Raw genomic sequence first — 17,349 nt, forward strand, 5'->3', positions numbered from 1 at the left:
ATACTGGAGGTTATTGCAACACTGGGCCTATTACCCATGGCAATAACATGCTTGATTTGTGTAAATTTGTTCTTTACAGAGAGCACATCCTTGCTCCCCATCACTCCCCATAGCCTCCACTTCTCTCACACAATAGAACTTTGACACCAGATCTGCATCAGTCATCTTACTACCTGCCAGTTCTCACTAGACATATGAGTCTGTAAACCCTATGTAAAACATAAAACTTGTAAAGAATGGGTATATAATTTTTTATTCTGCATTCTCTTCCTAGACAGATCTTTACAGGAGAAATGTTTCATAGTATATATTTGCAAAGCCTTCAGAGAATCTACGTATTAGAGGGACTCATGTGTTTAATACCATTTTAGTCACTTTTTTTTTATCCCGCCCCCCACCTACTAAGCAATATGTATATTTTCCAATTCATTTGTCTTGAGTAAAGACAACCTTGTCTCCAAGTAAAAACTTGAACACACCTTCTCGGATCTGCTTGGTCTTGACTCCATAAACAATAGGGTTCATTGTAGGAGGTAGGAGCAGGTAAAGGTTGGCTACAATGATGTGAATGTGGTGGGGGATATTGTGTCCTCCAAAACGGTGGGCAAAAAAAGTGAAAAAAGCTGGAACATAAGTGATCACAATGGCACATATGTGGGATGTACAGGTGCTAAAGGCTTTGTGACGAGCATCTGCAGATGACAGGCTCACTACCGCTCTCAATATCATAGTGTAAGACACAGAAATACAGCAGATGTCAAACACGCCAATAAGGAGAGCAACCATCAGACCATAGACAGCATTGACCTTGAAATTGCCACAGGACACCTTGGCCACAGACATATGATCACAGTAGGTATGGGGAATGAAGTTGCCCCGGCAATAGGGCAGACGCTTGGTGAGGAAAGTGAATGGGATAATGAGCAGCACACCCCTCAGGAAGGTGGCAAGACCGGTCTTGGCGATGACAGGGTTGGTGAGGATGATGGAATAACGTAAGGGGTAGCAGATGGCCACATAGCGGTCCAGGGCCATGAGCATGAGCACCCCAGACTCCATCCCAGTCAGCATGTGGACAAAAAACATCTGAGTCAGGCAGGCATCAAAGTCAATCTCCTTGAGGTTGAACCAGAATATGCACAGCATATTGGGTACAGTGGTGGTGCACAGGGTGACATCTGTGAAGGAGAGCAGGGCCAGGAAGTAGTACATGGGCCGGTGCAGGGCATCCTCATGGCTGATTAGGTAGATGAGCCCGCAGTTCCCCACGACAGCGATGACGTACATGAAGCAGAATGGCAGGGAGATCCAGGTGTGTGCAGCTTCCAGCCCAGGAATCCCATTCAAGATAAAGAATCCCGGGGTCAGGCTGGAGCTGTTTTCCCCGCACATGACTGTGGAGAAGAGGAGAGCATTTTATGCTCTTTATCAGCATTTGCTTTCTGCATAGGAGAGAGAGAGGTGGGCTTAGAAACCACATAAGAGGGAGTAGTTCAGGTAATAATACTCACAAATGCCATGAACCTTGTCATGGTAGCAGCTTGTTATTTTTTTCCTCTACTCTAGCAAGACAGTCTTTGAACTGTGGTGTCTAAAAATAACTAAACAGTACTACTTGCAGTCTCATTGAATATTTTGTCTAAGTATCTACCCTCACTTTCTAAAGTTCCAGCACACCTCTTATATTCCTCCACATTCTGTGAACTGGGCCATAATTGTCTCCCAATATGCCACTTTTATTCTCTCCTCTCAGATTCTTTCTGAGTCTTGTCACTATGATCATGTGAGTATGTTTCGAGGATCACCCTAATCCGACTAGTTCTTATCAACAGGACTTTTGTCCTGCCTTGAAGATTATGAAGAAAGCTAATGATCCAGGTAAAGTCTTCCCATAATGTTCCCTATAATGTGCTTAAGGTAACACATTTTAGATACTCAATAAAAATATATATGAGCAAATGATTGTTTGAATTAGTAAGAACTTAGTATCTGATATCAATATCATGCTTTTTACACAATGAAATTTCAAAGGAAGTTCTTGAGAAGAAACAAAGCACTTCTGCTTCTAAATCATTAGCAAGTTTTATGGAATTTTTGTAAAAATTTTACTGAAGAGATGAATTCAATCAGATACCCCCAACTTCATAAATGGCTTCTCTGCTTTTCCACATTTTCTTAAATTAGTTTCCAAGCCATTTTTAATACAAGCTTTATATTTAGGAAGCCCTTGAAGGTCTAAGGATTACTAATTGTCTATAATGCTTAATGTAAATAATATTTCTTTTATTATAACTGGACAGTTTATCAGGAAAAAAGATAATATCATATTTTTGGATTGCTAATACTTGTAAAGAAAATAGAACTGAGTGATGGTTCAAGGAATTTACAGATTCAGGGATGTTTGAGGAAAGTTGTAGTTACCAAATGGTCAACTATTTCTCTCCATTGAAAAAAATAAAATGGTCCTTAAGCTCCGGGTGGGCACCTTTCCATGCAGCAAATCAATGCCGAACAATCCCCCATCCAGCAGGACTGTGTAGAAACTTGCAATACGATGACATGTAGCACATGGTTCTAAAGACACAAGACATAGATTCCTGTTACCTAAATCATCTGGAAATCACTCTTGTGTCCACTCCTATTGGCCAGGGTACATAGAAGTCACCACGGAAAGAGTATATAGAAGAATACAAGGTTTACTGGCTCATGGTCTTTGGCTCCTAAGGTGATTGCCTCTCATGTAAATAAACTCTTCTTGTGAGAGAGTTCTCCCAGACCTCTCCAGAAATGTCCCCCCCATGGAGGAACCAGCATTTCATTGCCCTAGACCAGAGAAATGTAAAGATGACAATCTCCCGTGTCCGCTGTCTTTTATGTGAACACCACAATAAAATGAGTGGGTGACTGGAAAGTAAGAGTCCAGCAGAAGCCACACAGGAAGAAAGAGACTCATTACCCCTGCAGAAGTGAAAGGGAAAGAGGAATTCATTGCCCCTTGCTAATGTCTATTTTTAAAACTGTCTGCATATTCTAGGCCATTGTGTTCTTAGCCATCAATGTTGTTACCTTTCCTAAAATGACCATTTGTGAAAATTTCCCAAACTCACCTCAGTGTCAGGCACAATTCTATTCATGGCTGAGAATTAGGAGTTCTTCAAAATCTGGGATGACATCTTCTTACATAGGATTTTTGTTTCCCTGGAGAATCTCCAGTGAGATGTCCCACGTAGACTGAGGCTCCAGAATTAGATGTCTCAGAGGGATTCTCATTGAAAGAGAATAAACCTCTGGCCTGGTGGTAAGAGATCTATATTTAGAAGCTTCTGAGTAGAAAAGGGAACAACAAAAACAAAACGCATTAAAGTTAATGCCTTTTCCCAAGTGAGAAATGTGACCACCAAATGTGGTGATGAACATCAATAACTTTTTTTTTCCCCTCAGGGCACTTGTGTGGTGCAGTGGGTTAAATGTCAGCCTCTTGATTTCTGCTGAGGTCATGATCTCCCGGTTCATGAGTTGGAGCCCCACATTGGGCCACGCTGACAAAGTGGAGCCTGCTTGGGATTCTCCCCCTCTCTTTCTACCCCTCCCCTGCTCAAGTTTGCTTGCTCTCTCTCTCTCTCTCTCTCAAAAGACATAAATAAACTTAAAACCTGTTTTTTCTCTTATTACTAAAGAAATACGTCCTTTATGTAGAAACTCTGGAAAACACAGAAAAGTATTAAAAAGTTAGAAAATCACTTGTAAATCCAAATACAGAGGAATAACCACCCTAAAAAGTTTCCTATACCTCAGAAGTGCCTGGCTGGCTCGATTGGTAGATCATGCTACTCTGGATCTCGGGGTTGTGAGTTTGAACCCCACCTTGGGTATAGAGATTACACAAAAATAAAATCTTAAAAAAATAAAAAGTTTTGTGTACTTCATTTACTCATTTATAGTTATTATGTGTAATATTCAATAACTATATACTTGTAATATAACAATTAATATAGATGTTATTCTAAATGAAGTGCCTATACTTGTAGTAATAAGACGTGGAGAATATTGCACCCCTCCTCCAAATCTGTCCTTTTCCTTTCCTTAAAATCATCGCTGCTTGTTCTTTTGCATTGTACCATGTCTTCCTGTACAATATTCAGAGTGTGATCAGCTCTCCTCCTTTCCCTTCTATTCCGCCCCTTCTCTCTCTCTCCTTTGTTCCTCTGGACTGTCCTCTTTTATGACCCCCAAACTCCTGGCTTTCACTGCAACCAGAGTTCTTATCACTACAGCAGGTTGCAGTACTTCACTTTTGAAAACTATACTTAGGCAAATGCCCCCCTCCACATCTACAATTTTTCTTCCCTGCACAATCAGCACCACTTAGTGCACATTAGCCTACTGCCCTCTATGCCCTATTACGATTTAGAAGTTTATGGTATGTCGCAGCACGTGAAGATGGCATTGGGCTGGATAAAAATATCTTTGCATTGATAATTTAACATAAAGGTATCCAACTGGTAGATAGACGTGAATAATTATCTAGTTTCTACACATATTCATTGCTTCACAGGAACCAGGGGGAAACCCCAGGCCAATATCAAACCTCTTTTCTGTTGACTGGAATGCCTCTGACTCCTTATCTAAAATGTAGAAATGTTGAATTCAAAATTCTCACGTATAATCATCTCACAAAATAATTGAGTCAATCTTGTGCAGTCTTGTTCATTTTTCAGATTTTCTGTAAAACTTCTTTGAAAATAGGGTTTTTTTTTAAATGTTTATTTATTTTTGAGAGAATGTGAGAGACAGAGTGCAAGCAGCGGAGGGGCAGACAGAGGGAGACATAGAATCTGAAGTGGGCTCCAGGCTCTGAGCTGTCAGCCCAGAGCCTGAATAGGGGCTTAAATTCACAAACCATGAGATCATGACCTGAGCCAAAGTCGGACGCTTAATCGACTGAGCCATTCAGGTGCCCTGAAAATAGTTTAAGTTATTTGAAAATACAAGCAGTGTCTTTGATATTTTTCTTTTCAAGGAAAAGCACATTTGTTATTCATTGATACTAAGGGACAGAACTCAGGGAAAGGGTGAGATAAGATTCCAAGCATATTTTGGCTTAATTTTGCCAGTTCAATAAAAGAGAAACACAACTTGTGCTTAGTAGAGACTTGTGGAGGGGTCATGTGGAATGCTCACTGTTTGGGTCCCTCCATCTTTAAGGTTTGTTTTGTTGTTCCATTGTCTCAATCTCTGTACGTCTGCATATATAGCAGTCTGAATGGTGGGCCAAATGGTTCTGGAGATGCTTCAGGAACAGGATAATGTCACTATGCAAGGTGACATATCACCTTGTCATTTCTTTCCATTTCCTTCCTTTTGGGAATATTACTATCTCTTAGTTTGAAAAGAATTTTGATTGAATTAAATTGAAGTCTGAGTGTGAGTACTTTATACCTGATACCTTGTTTCTGGAGCTAATCAAACTATGTGAGGTTGATGTGGGGGTGTGGGGCCTCTCCAGGCACATTGAGCTGTGCTCACAACTTGGACCTTGGGCAGGACCTTCGGCAGGAGATGGAATTTGAAATGAAGTGTCTTCCACAATTTTTTGCTGTCTTTTCCTCTCCTGTACTTTAATCCTCTCTCTCTCTCTCTGTCTCTCTCTCTCTCTCCCTCCCCCTCCTTCCCTCCCTCCCTCCCATGAATACTGTATAGAACTTCCTTCCATCATGATCTACCTTATAATTTAAAAATCTCAACTATTCTGGACTGCTGGTTCTAGTTCAGTTGTGATTCTTTGTTTTCAGAGTTATACTGCTGTTGTTGTTTTCCTTAATCCCATTTTTGAGTTTGTAATGGGGAAGATGGCATAAAATTAATTGGGGATTGTTACTCAGGTGCCTCAGATAAATGTTATTTTTTACATTTTATTTCTCCACATTTGTAACTTTGTGTTCAAGTTTTGTTTTGCTGCTATTGCAACAAATAGCACCCCCACACTCTCACCCCAAAACATAGGCCTAGTAACATAATTGCATTTAAATTTTAGTCTTAATCTTCTGAGATTCATCCAGTCCTGCTGTTTGTGTGGCTCATATTCCTCTTCTATATGAGGACAATTATAGCTATCCCATGGTTTTGACTTAAAGTTCAATGAAATACTATACATGAAGCATTATTATAGTACCTGACCCAATATATAATTTAAAAAATTAATGTTTATTTATTTTTTGAGAAAGAGAGACAGAGTGTGAGCAGGGGAGGGGCAGAGAGAGAGAGGGAGACACAGAATCCGAAGCAGACTCCAAGCTGTCAGCACCAAGCCCGGGGCTCGAACTCGTGAACCGCGAGATCATGACCTGAGCCAAAGTCAGATGCTTAACTGACTGAGCCACCCAGGCGACCCCAATATATAATTTTTTAAATAGCAGTTTAGGAAAAGTATTTTATTTTAGTTGCTTAAATAAAATTCCCCAATGAGTAAAATTTACAAAATCCGAAAGCACAATTCCAAGATACAGCAACTTTACTGATTTTAAGTCCACAAGTTACATTACACAGAGGCACTGTTATGTTAGTATTAAATAAAACAAAACAAAACAAAATGAGTTTTTCTTATAAATGTGAAATTACATTGCAAAATACATGATGTGAATAATACATTTTACAATCATTTGACTATATATAATGTAACAAAATATATTCAACATATTTGCAGGTAATATGAATATAATATTTATCAATATAATTAATATTTCCACCTAATTATCCATTTGTGTCCATTCCCTGATCATATTCTATTACTCCAATTACTTCTTGGGTTATGCTCTCATTCTTTTTCACTTTTCACTCAGTCTCACTCTTTCTGAATACTACATTTATCATTCACTTCTGTTACTTTTTTCTCTGGTATTTCCAGAAATCTAAATAAAATACTCCTTTCTTCAATGTCCCTGATCACTATTTCTCCCCCAGTATTAAATTCAAATAAAGAACTCAAGCCCAGACACCCTTGACTGGAAAATTATATAGATTTTCTTTAAGTCTCCTTTCTTCTACTCATGAAGCCTTTACTCAATACCTGCCACATATGTCCATTGTGTTTCTCAAAATTCTACTTGATATCAACTCCAAAGGGTACTTCCCAGATTACAATGAATTCCAATAATCATATTTACTCTGGCTTCATTTGTATGTACATGAATACATAAATAGAAATCCAAATAATTACCCAGGCAGCAGAACATCAGTAATAAATGAGCAGACAAGGAGGAATTTGTTCTCTAAGCTATACAAGTTTCACATAAATATGGCTTAAAAGGGATGGCAGTACCCTTGGAATTCAGCACAAACATTGTGGGTGAGTGTTTCTGGCTTCCCTGCATCTAATGTAAACTGTCCATTCTTCTGGAGTCTCTCAGCTATCTGACCATCTTTGTTCTTTTCTATACACTCCCACAGAGTGCCTTAGACGAAAAGCATTAATCGTCAAAAGTTTACATCAAATTCTAGATTTTCCATTCTCTGAATTCATTCACCAGGACTAACTAAAGTTTACCTGTGTGGAAAATAATATTCTTTCCTATCGATTTTATTTTTCTTTCAAATTAAAAGTCTCAGATTAAAAGTTTTGCGATTATTTCATAAATATTATAGCAGAATATTGACAGGTAGTTTCTCCTGACATCATGGTTGTGAATTCTGCATCTATTCATTTCCTCCAGAATGTTTTTCTTTACCCTAATACTAAATGCAGAATTTTATAACATAGACTTAGCTCATACTCAAAATATCTTTCTCTGTAAAAAATAATTTGATCACTCCTTCACGAATCTGCTTGGTCTTCATTTCAGAGACAATTGGATTCAAAGTGGGAGGCAGCAACATGTAGAGGTTGGCTATGAAAATATTAACATGGTGAGGTATGGAGCGTCCCCCAAAGTGGTGAGTGAAGAAGTTAAAGAAGGCTGGGACATAGGTGATAACAATAGCACCTATGTGTGATGTGCAGGTGCTAAAGTCTTTGTGGCAAGCATCTGCAGATGACAGATTTACTACAGCACAGATAATCAGAGTGTAAGACATGCAGGTACAGAAAATATCAAATCCTGCAATCAATATGACAGCTACTAGACCATAGATAGCATCAATCTTGATGCTGCCACAGGATAATTTAGCCAATGACATGTGGTCACAGTAGGTGTGGTGGATGAGGTTTCCCCTGCAGAAGGGGAGATGTGTGATCAGGAAAGTAAATGGGATTGTGAGCAACACACTTCTACTGCAGGTGGCAAACCCAACCTTGGTAATCGCAGTGTTGGTGAGGATGGTAGAATAGCGCAGAGGATAGCAAATAGCCACATAGCAATCCAAGGCCATAAGCATGAGCACACCACACTCCATACTTGTTAGCATGTGGATGAAAAACACGTGCACAAGGCAGGCAATGAAGTCGATCCCTTTGAGATTGAAACAAAAGATACATAACATATTAGGGACATGCAAAGTACATGCATTAGCATCTGTAAGGGACAGCAAGGACAGGAAGTAGTACATGGGCCGATGCAGGACCTCCTTGTGGCTAATGAGGTGGATGAGCCCACAGTTCCCTAGGACAGCAATGATGTACATGATGCAGAATGTCAGGGAGATCCAGGTGTGTGCAGCTTCCAGTTTAGGAATCCCATTGAGAATGAAGTATCTTGGTGTCAGCCTGGAGCTGTTGACTCCATACATGATAGTCAATTGCAAAGCATGTTACTTTCTATACCAATAAAAATGTCCTATACAAGAAGATGGTAGTGACATTAATTTCATTCTGAGACAAAAGATGAACAAGCATTTTGCACAATATAAATAAAATTTAGGAGAAAAATAATCTTTTTGTACACTGTTGTTTGATACTACTGAGGTACTCCTGGGCCTCTTAATGAATCAAAAGGACACTAACATAGTGCATACGTTATAGCAGAGACCTGATCTCCCTTGATTTTATTCTGTAAAGGGTGTCTGTGTGCACATGCTCGTATTCTAAGCTGTTCACTAGTGCTTGTTTTTGCTCCCTTGACCAATTTCCAATTTATCGTCCTGGTTTAAACAACACTGGTTCTCTTGACTTCTCACATAATCTCCTTCTTCCAAGAAGACCTTGAAGATGTGTTTACTGGATTATAATCAATTAAATCATATGAGCCCTTATTACATGCAGGTAAAATGTGTCTACTTATTACACACAGGTATGATAGGGCTAAGCATGATCTAGACTTTGCAAGTCTACACCTTTCAAGTTTGGATTTTCCAAGTCAAAATAATCAAAGACATGATTTCATGGGTCAAAAATTACATAATAGGTTATGACTTACAAATGATGGCCACAGTCATTTTGCACTATATATCTGGTTGTTTCTTGCTGGTAAACGTGAAAGATTTTACTACTTGCATTTAACCAATGACATTGTTAAATTCGTGTAATCCTAACAATTTCTCTTGCTTCTCCCAAATTTCCATGTAGATAACCATGCTATATAAATATTCATAATTCTTTTAGTTCCCTTTAGTATATTACGTTTAGCCTCAAATAACTCTGAAGATTATACTGGATAGGGTGAAAGGTTTTTTAAATAATTTGTTTGTTTTTGAAAACAGTTAGCTTTCTACCTTTCTTTTATGTCTGGGAAGTTGTTTTAACCTGAAAGTTTTTTGATTGAAATTATAACTTTGGGTTTCTTTCTTTCTGTTTTGTTTTTGAGAAAACTCCTCTTTATCTTATATTTTCAAAAGTTTTTCATTAGTTGTTGTTTGCAACTTGACTTATTCATTTTTCCTGCAGCAGTATATTGTATATTTCATTGCATTTACAAAAACTAATTTATATATTCCTTTGTTATATTTCAGTTTACCCCTAAACAGTCTTTCCAAAGTTCTAACATTCATTGTCCATATTTCTATCTCTCCATTGTGTGTGTGTGTGGGGGGGGGTAGAAAAGAGAGAGAAATTTACCCTAAGGTTGTTTCTATATAAGTGGCTGGTTTGTGTGTTTTCACCCATTACCTTTTTTTTTTAATTTTACCAAAACCTGTCTCCCTGGGTATGTCTTTTTTTAAATATGAAATTTATTGTCAAATTGGTTTCCATACAACACCCAGCGGTCATCCCAACAGGTGCCCTCCTCAATACCCATCACCCACCCTCTCCTCCCTCCCACTCCCCATCAACACTCAGTTTATTCCCAGTTTTTAAGAGTCCCTTATGGTTGCCACCTTCCCTCTCTGTAACTTTTTTTTCCCTTTCCCCTCCCCCATGGTCTTCTGTTAAGTTTCTCAGCATCCACATAAGAGTGAAAACATATGGTATCTGTCTTTCTCTGTATGACTCATTTCACTTAGCATAACACCTTCCAGTTCCATCCATGTTGCTACAGAAGGCCATATTTCATTCTTCTCATTGCCAAGTAGTAGTCCATTGTATATATAAACCACAACTTCTTCATGCATTCATCAGTTGATGGACATTTAGGCTCTTTCCATAATTTGGTTATTGTTTAAAGTGCTGCTATAAACATTGGGGTTCAAGTGCCCCTCTGCATCAGTACTCCTCTATCGCTTGGGTAAATTCCTAGCAGTGCTATTGCTAGGTCATAGGGTAGATCTATTTTTAATTTTTTTGAGGAACCTCCACACTGTTTCCAGAGTGGCTGCATCAATGTGCATTCCCACCAACAGTGCAAGAGGGTTCCCGTTTCTCCACATCCTCGCCAGCATCTATAGTCTTCTGATTTGTTCATTTAGCCACTCTGACCAGCATGAGGTAACATCTCAGTGTGGTTTTGATTTGTATTTCCCTGATGAGGAGTGACGTTGAGCATCTTTTCATGTGCCTATCGGCCATCTGGATGTCTTCTTTAGAGAAGTGTCTATTCACGTCTTCTGCTCGTTACTTCACTAGATTATTTGTTTTTGGGTGTGGAATATGGTGAGTTCTCTATAGATTTTGGATACTAGCCCTTTGTCTGATATGTCATTTGCAAATATCTTTTCCCATTCGGTTGGTTGCCTTTTAATTTTGTTGATTGTTTCCTTTGCAATGCAGAAGTTTTTATCTTGATGAGGTCCCAATAGTTCATTTTTGCTTTTAATTCCCTTGCCTTTGAGGATGTGTCAAGTAAGGAATTGCTGTTGCTGATATCAGAGAGGCTTTTTCCTGTTTTCCCCTCTAGGATTTTGATGGCTTCCTGTCTCACATTCAGGTCCTTCATCCATTTTGAGTTTGTTTTTGTGAATGGTGTAAGAAAGTAGTCTAGTTTCATCCTTGTGCATGTTGCTGTCCAGTTCTCCCAGCACCATTTGTTAAAGAGACTGTCTTTTTTCCATTGGATATTCTTTCCTGCTTTGTCAAGATTAGTTGGCCATACATTTATGGGTCCAATTCTGGAGTCTCTATTCCGTTCCATTGGTCTAGGTGTCTGGTTTTGTGCCAATACCATAATGTCCTGATGAATACAGATCTGTAGTAGAGGCAAAAGTCTGGGATTGTGGTGCCTCTCGCTTTGGTCTTCTTCTTCAATATTACTTTGGCTATTAGGGGTCTTTTGTGGTTCCATACAAATTTTAGGATTGCTTGTTCTAGCTTCAAGAAGAATGCTGGTGCAATTTTGATTGGGATTGCATTGAATGTGTAGATTGCTTTGGGTAGTATTGACATTTTAACAATATTTATTCTTCCAAACCATGAGCATGGAATGTTTTTCCATTTCTTTATATCTTCTTCAATTTCCTTCATAAGCTTTCTATAGTTTTCAGCATACTGATCTTGTACATCTTTGGTTAGGTTTATTCCTAGGTATTTTATGATTCTTGGTGCAATTGTGAATGGGACCAGTTTCTTTATTTGTCTTTCTGTTGGTTCATTATTAGTGTAAGAATACACTAACGCAACTGATTTCTGTACATTAATTCTGTATCCTGCGACTTTGCTGAATTCATGTATCAGTTCTAGCAGACTTTTCTGGTTTTCCATGTATAATATCACGTCATCTGCAAAAAGTGAAATCTTGACTTCATCTTTGGTAATTTTGATGCCCTTGACTTCCTTTTGTTGTCTGCTGATGCTAGCACTTCCAACACTGTGTTAAACAACAGCGGTGAGAGTAGACATCCCTGTCGTGTTCCTGATCTCACGGGAAAAGCTCTCAGTTTTTCCCCATTGAGGATGATATTAGCTGTCGGCTTTTCATAAATGGCTTTTATGATGTTTGAGTATGTTCCTTCTATCCAGACTTTCTTGAGGGTTTTTATTAAGAAAGGATGCTGAATTTTGTCAAATGCTTTTTCTGCATCGATTGACAGGATCATATGGTTCTTTTCTTTTCTGTTATTAATGTGATGTATCACATGGATCGATTTGCAAATGTTGAATCAGCCCTGCAGCCCAGGAATGAATCCCACTTGATCATGGTGAATAATTCTTTTTATATGCTGTTGATTTTGATTTGCTAGTATCTTGTTGAGAATTTTTGCATCCATATTCATCAGGGATATTGGCCTGTAGTTCTCTTTTTTTGCTGGGTCTCTGTCTGGTTTAGGAATCTAAGTAATGCTGGCTTCATAGAATGAGTCTGGAAGTTCTCCTTCCCTTTCTAGTTTTTGGAACAGCTTGAGAAAGATAGGTATTATCTCAAGGATAGCTTGAGAAGGATAGGCTTTACATGTCTTGTAGAATTCCCCTGAGAAGCCATCTTGTCCTGGACTCTTATTTGTTGGGAGATTTTTGATAACTGATTCAATTTATTCACTGGTTATGGTCTGTTCAAATTTTCTATTTCTTCCTGTTTGAGTTTTGGAAGTGTGTGGGTGTTTAGGAATTTGTCCATTTCTTCCATGTTGTCCAGTTTGTTGGCATATAATTTTTCATAGTATTCCCTGATAATTGCTTGTATTTCTGAGGGATTGGTTGTAATCATTCCATTTTCATTCATGATTTTATCTATTTGGGTCATCTCCCTGTCTTTGTGAGAAGCCTGGCTAGAGGTTTATCAATTTTGTTTATGTTTTTCAAAAAACCAACTCTGGTTTCATTGATCTGCTCTACAGGTTTTTTTTTTTTTAGATTTTCTATTGTTTATTTCTGCTCTAATCTTTATTATTTCTCTTCTTCTGCTGGGTTTGGGGTGTCTTTGCTGTTCTGCTTCTATTTCCTTTAGGTGTGTGTTAGACTTTGTATTTGGGATTTTTCTTGTTTCTTGAGATAGGCCTGGATTGCAATGTATTTTCCTCTCAGGGCTGTCTTTGCTGCATCCCAAAGCGTTTGGGTTGTATTTTCATTTTCATTTGTTTCCATATATTTTTAAATTTCTTCTCTAATTGCCCCGTTGACCCATTTATTCTTTAGTAGGGTGTTCTTTAACCTCCATGCTTCTGGAAGTTTTCCAGAATCTTTCCTGTGGTTGATTTCAAGTTTCATAGCATTGTGGTCTGAAAGTGTGCATGGTATGATCTCAATTCTTGTATACTTATGAAGGGCTGTTTTGTGACCCAGTATGTGATCTATGCTGGAGAATGTTCCACGTGCACTCAGAAGAAAGTATATTCTGTTGCTTTGGGATGCAGAATTCTAAATATAAATAATTCTAAGTATATATATTCTATATATATCAAGTCCATCTGATCCAAACAATCCAGGGCCCTTGTTTCTTTATTGATCCTGTGTCTGGATGATCTATCCATTGTTGTAAGTGGTGTATTAAAGTCCCCTCCAATGACCACATTCTTATCAATAGGTCCTTATGTTTGTGATTAATTGTTTTATATATTTGGGGGCTCCCATATTTGGCGCATAGACATTTATAATTGTTAGCTCTTCCTGATGGATAGACCCTGTAATTATTATGGAATGCCCTTCTTCATCTCTTATTACAGCCTTTAATTTAAAGTCTAGTTTGTCAGATCTAAGTATGGCTACTCCCACTTTCTTTTGACTTCCATAACATGATAGATAGTTCTCCATCCCCTCACTTTCAATCTGAAGGTGTCCTCAGGTCTAAAATGAGTTTCTTATAGATAGCCAATAGATGGGTCTTGTTTTTTTTTTTTATCCATTCTGATACATGTCTTTTGGTTGGTGCATTTAGTGCATTTACATTCAGTGTTGTTATTGAAAGATATGGGTTTAGAGTCATTATGATGTCTGTAGGTTTCATGCTTGTAGTGATGTCTCTGGTACTTTCTGGTCCTTGCAACAATTCACTCACAGAATCCCCCTTAGTATCTCTTGTAGGGCTGATTTAGTGGTGATGAATTCCTTCAGTTTTTGTTTGTTTGGGAAAACTTTAATCTCTCCTTCTATTTTGAATGACAGACTTGCTGGATAAAGGATTCTCAGCTGCATATTTTTTTCTGTTCATCACATTGAAGATTTCTTGCCATTCATTTCTGGCCTGCTAAGTTTCAGTAGGTAGGTCTGCTATTACTCTTATGTGTCTACCTTTGTATTTTAGGGCCTATTTATTCCTAGCTGCTTTCAGAATTTTCTCTTTATCCTTGTATTTTGCCAGTTTCACTATGATATTTAGTTTAGAAGATCAATTCAAGTTATGTCTGAAGGGAGTTCTCTGTGCCTCTTGGATTTAAGTGGCTTTTTCCCCTCCAGATCAGGGAAGTTCTCAGCTGTGATTTGTTCAAGTATACCTTCAGCCCCTTTCTCTCTCTCTTCTTCTTCTTCTGGAATTGGTATGATACTGATATTGTTCTGTTTTGTTGCATCACTTAGTTCTCTAATTCTCCCCTCATACTCCTATTTTTTTTCATCTCTCTTTTTCTCAGCTTCCTGTTTTTCCATAACTTTATCTTCTAATTCACCTATTCTCTCCTCTGCCTCTTCAATCCGTGCTATGGCCACCTCCATTTTATTTTGCACATCATTTATAGCATTTTAAATTTCATCATGACTATTTTTTAGTTCCTTGATCTCTGTAGCAATAGATTCTCTGCTGTCCTTTATGCTTTTTTCAAGCCCAGCGATTAATTGTATGACTATTATTCTAATTTCTTCTTCCGTTATATTGCTTAAATTGGTTTTGATCAATTCATTAGCTGTTGCTACTTCCTGGAATTTCCTTTGAGGAGAATTTTCCTGTCTCATCATTTTGGGTAATCCCTGTGGTAGCTCCAAACTACAGGACACTTTCCCTGTATGTGGAGTGGTGTGGACCCTGTTTGGAACGCTTGCACACTGCCAGGCTTGTGGTGCTGCTTTGATGGGATCTGGCCAAGAGCATATTAGCCAAGGTGGATCCACTAGGTGCACAGGGGTGGGAGGGGCAGGCTTATCTTGCTTTGCCATGGGTGGTCTCCTGCAGGATGGGCCCTGCAGCACCAGGAGGGAGACCGGCTGGTTGGAGGGATGGATCCACAGAAGCACAGTGTTGGGCGTTTGCGTGATGCCAACAATTCTGGTGATGGGAAGTCGTTCCCTTTGGAATTTTGACTGGGAGATGGGAGAGGGAAATGGCGCTTGCCATCGCCTTTATTCCCCCACTAAGCTCTGTCCTTCTGGGACTCAACAACTCTCCCTCCCAGCATCCTTTCACCCTCCCTGCTCTCTGAGAGCAGAGCTGTTGACTTTTAACATTCTAGATAGATGTGAAGTCTCACTGGCTATCAGAACTCACGAAGTCTGGCCCCTCCGCTTTTGCAAGCCAGACTTGGGGGCTCTGCCTTGCCCAGCGGGCTGACCCTCCACTGCCCTGGCTCCCTCTCGCCAGTCCATGTAGCATGCACGGCCTCTCTGCCCTTCCTACCCTCTTCTGTGAGCCTCTTGTTTATGCTTGGCTCTGGAGAGTCCATTCTACTAGTCTTCTGGCAGTTTTCTGGGTTATTTACACAGATGTGGGTGGAATCTAAGTGATCAGCTGGACGAGGTGAGCCCAGTGTTCTCCTATGCCACCATCTTCCCAAAATTCTGTCCTCACCCATTACATTAACAAGTGGAAACCTTTTGAAATGATGCCATAATATGGCAAATGCCTTTTGAAATGATTCATAATAGCCCCAATCAGGAAATATATGAATATCTAATAATGCAAGTGAGTGAATAAAGGAATTTTAGTTAATCTATACATAGATATACAAGAAGCAAATTAAAGAGAATATACCACCAATACTCACGAAGCTGGAAGCATCATGCTCCCTGATTTCAAATTATGTCACAGATCATAGTAATCAAACCGTATGGTACTGGCATACAAACAGAATAGACCAATGGAACAGAATCAAAAGCCTTAGACCCCTATCTTATGTCACTCACAAAAGTTAACTCAAAATGGATTTAAAACTTAAATGGAAGATGTGAAACTTTAAAACTTCTAGAAGAAAACATAGGGGGCAATCTTGACTTCAGTCTTCACAATGAATTTTTGGATATGACACCAAAGACACTGGAACAAAAAAAGCAAAAATCAACTGGGACCGGGGTGTCTGGGTGGCTCCGTCGGTTAAGCATCCGACTTCGGCTCAGGTCATGATCTCATGGTTCGTGAGTTCAAGCCCCGCGTCGGGCTCTGTGCTGACAGCTCGGAGCCTGGAGCCTGTTTCCGATTCTGTGTCTCCCTCTCTCTCTCTGACCCTCCCGCGTTCATGCTCTGTCTCTCTCTGTCTCAAAAATTAATAAACGTTTAAAAAAATTAAAAAAAAATCAACTGGGACTGCATCAAACTAAAAACTTTTGTGCAGCAAAACAGGTTATGAACATTAAGGAGGGCACTTCTTGGGATGAGCACTGAGTATTATATGTAAGTGACCAATCACTGGAATCTACTTCTGAAACAAATACAACACTCCATGTTAACTAACTTGAATTTAAGGAAACAAATTACAAGAAAAAAAAATCTACACAGCAAAGAAACAACAAAATGAGAAGGCATCCTGCAGATGGGAAAAATATATTTGCAAACCATACATCTGGTAAGGGGTTAATATCCAAAATATGTAAGCAATTTATATAATTTATTAGCAAAAAACACCCCTAATGATTATATGAAAAATGTACAGAGGACTTAAATAGATATTTTTCAAAAGAAGACATTCAAATGGCCAATTAGTACACAAAAAGGTGCTTAACATCCCTAATCAAAAAGGAAATGTAAATCAAAACCACATGGAGATCACCTTAAATCTGTTACATTGGCTACTATTAAAACCAAACAAACAATATATAACAAATGCTGATGAGGATGTGGAGAAAAAGGAGCACTTGTGCACTGTTGGTGGGAATCTAAACTGGTGCAGCCACTGTGGAAAACAGTATGGCGTGCCCTCAAAAAATTGAAAATAGAAATACTATATGATCCAGCAATCTCACTTTTCATGAGA

The 17,349-nt window shown here is 38.8% G+C and overlaps 2 protein-coding genes across 2 annotated transcripts; both read right to left on the reverse strand.

Moving 5' to 3' along the window:
• Nucleotides 1–426: 426 nt before the first annotated feature.
• LOC109261366 (olfactory receptor 52N2) lies at nt 427–1,392 on the reverse strand. Its single transcript, XM_019439916.2, has one exon. The coding sequence runs from the start codon at nt 1,390–1,392 to the stop codon at nt 427–429; it is 966 nt and encodes a 321-aa protein (XP_019295461.1).
• A 6,366-nt stretch (nt 1,393–7,758) lies between these two features.
• LOC109261365 (olfactory receptor 52N2-like) lies at nt 7,759–8,849 on the reverse strand. Its single transcript, XM_019439915.2, has one exon. The coding sequence runs from the start codon at nt 8,719–8,721 to the stop codon at nt 7,759–7,761; it is 963 nt and encodes a 320-aa protein (XP_019295460.2). The 5' UTR covers nt 8,722–8,849.
• Nucleotides 8,850–17,349: the final 8,500 nt, after the last annotated feature.

The sequence above is a fragment of the Panthera pardus genome, unplaced genomic scaffold (genome assembly GCF_024362965.1).
Source record: "Panthera pardus isolate Hobbes unplaced genomic scaffold, ASM2436296v1 HiC_scaffold_12, whole genome shotgun sequence".
Lineage (NCBI taxonomy): Eukaryota > Metazoa > Chordata > Mammalia > Carnivora > Felidae > Panthera > Panthera pardus.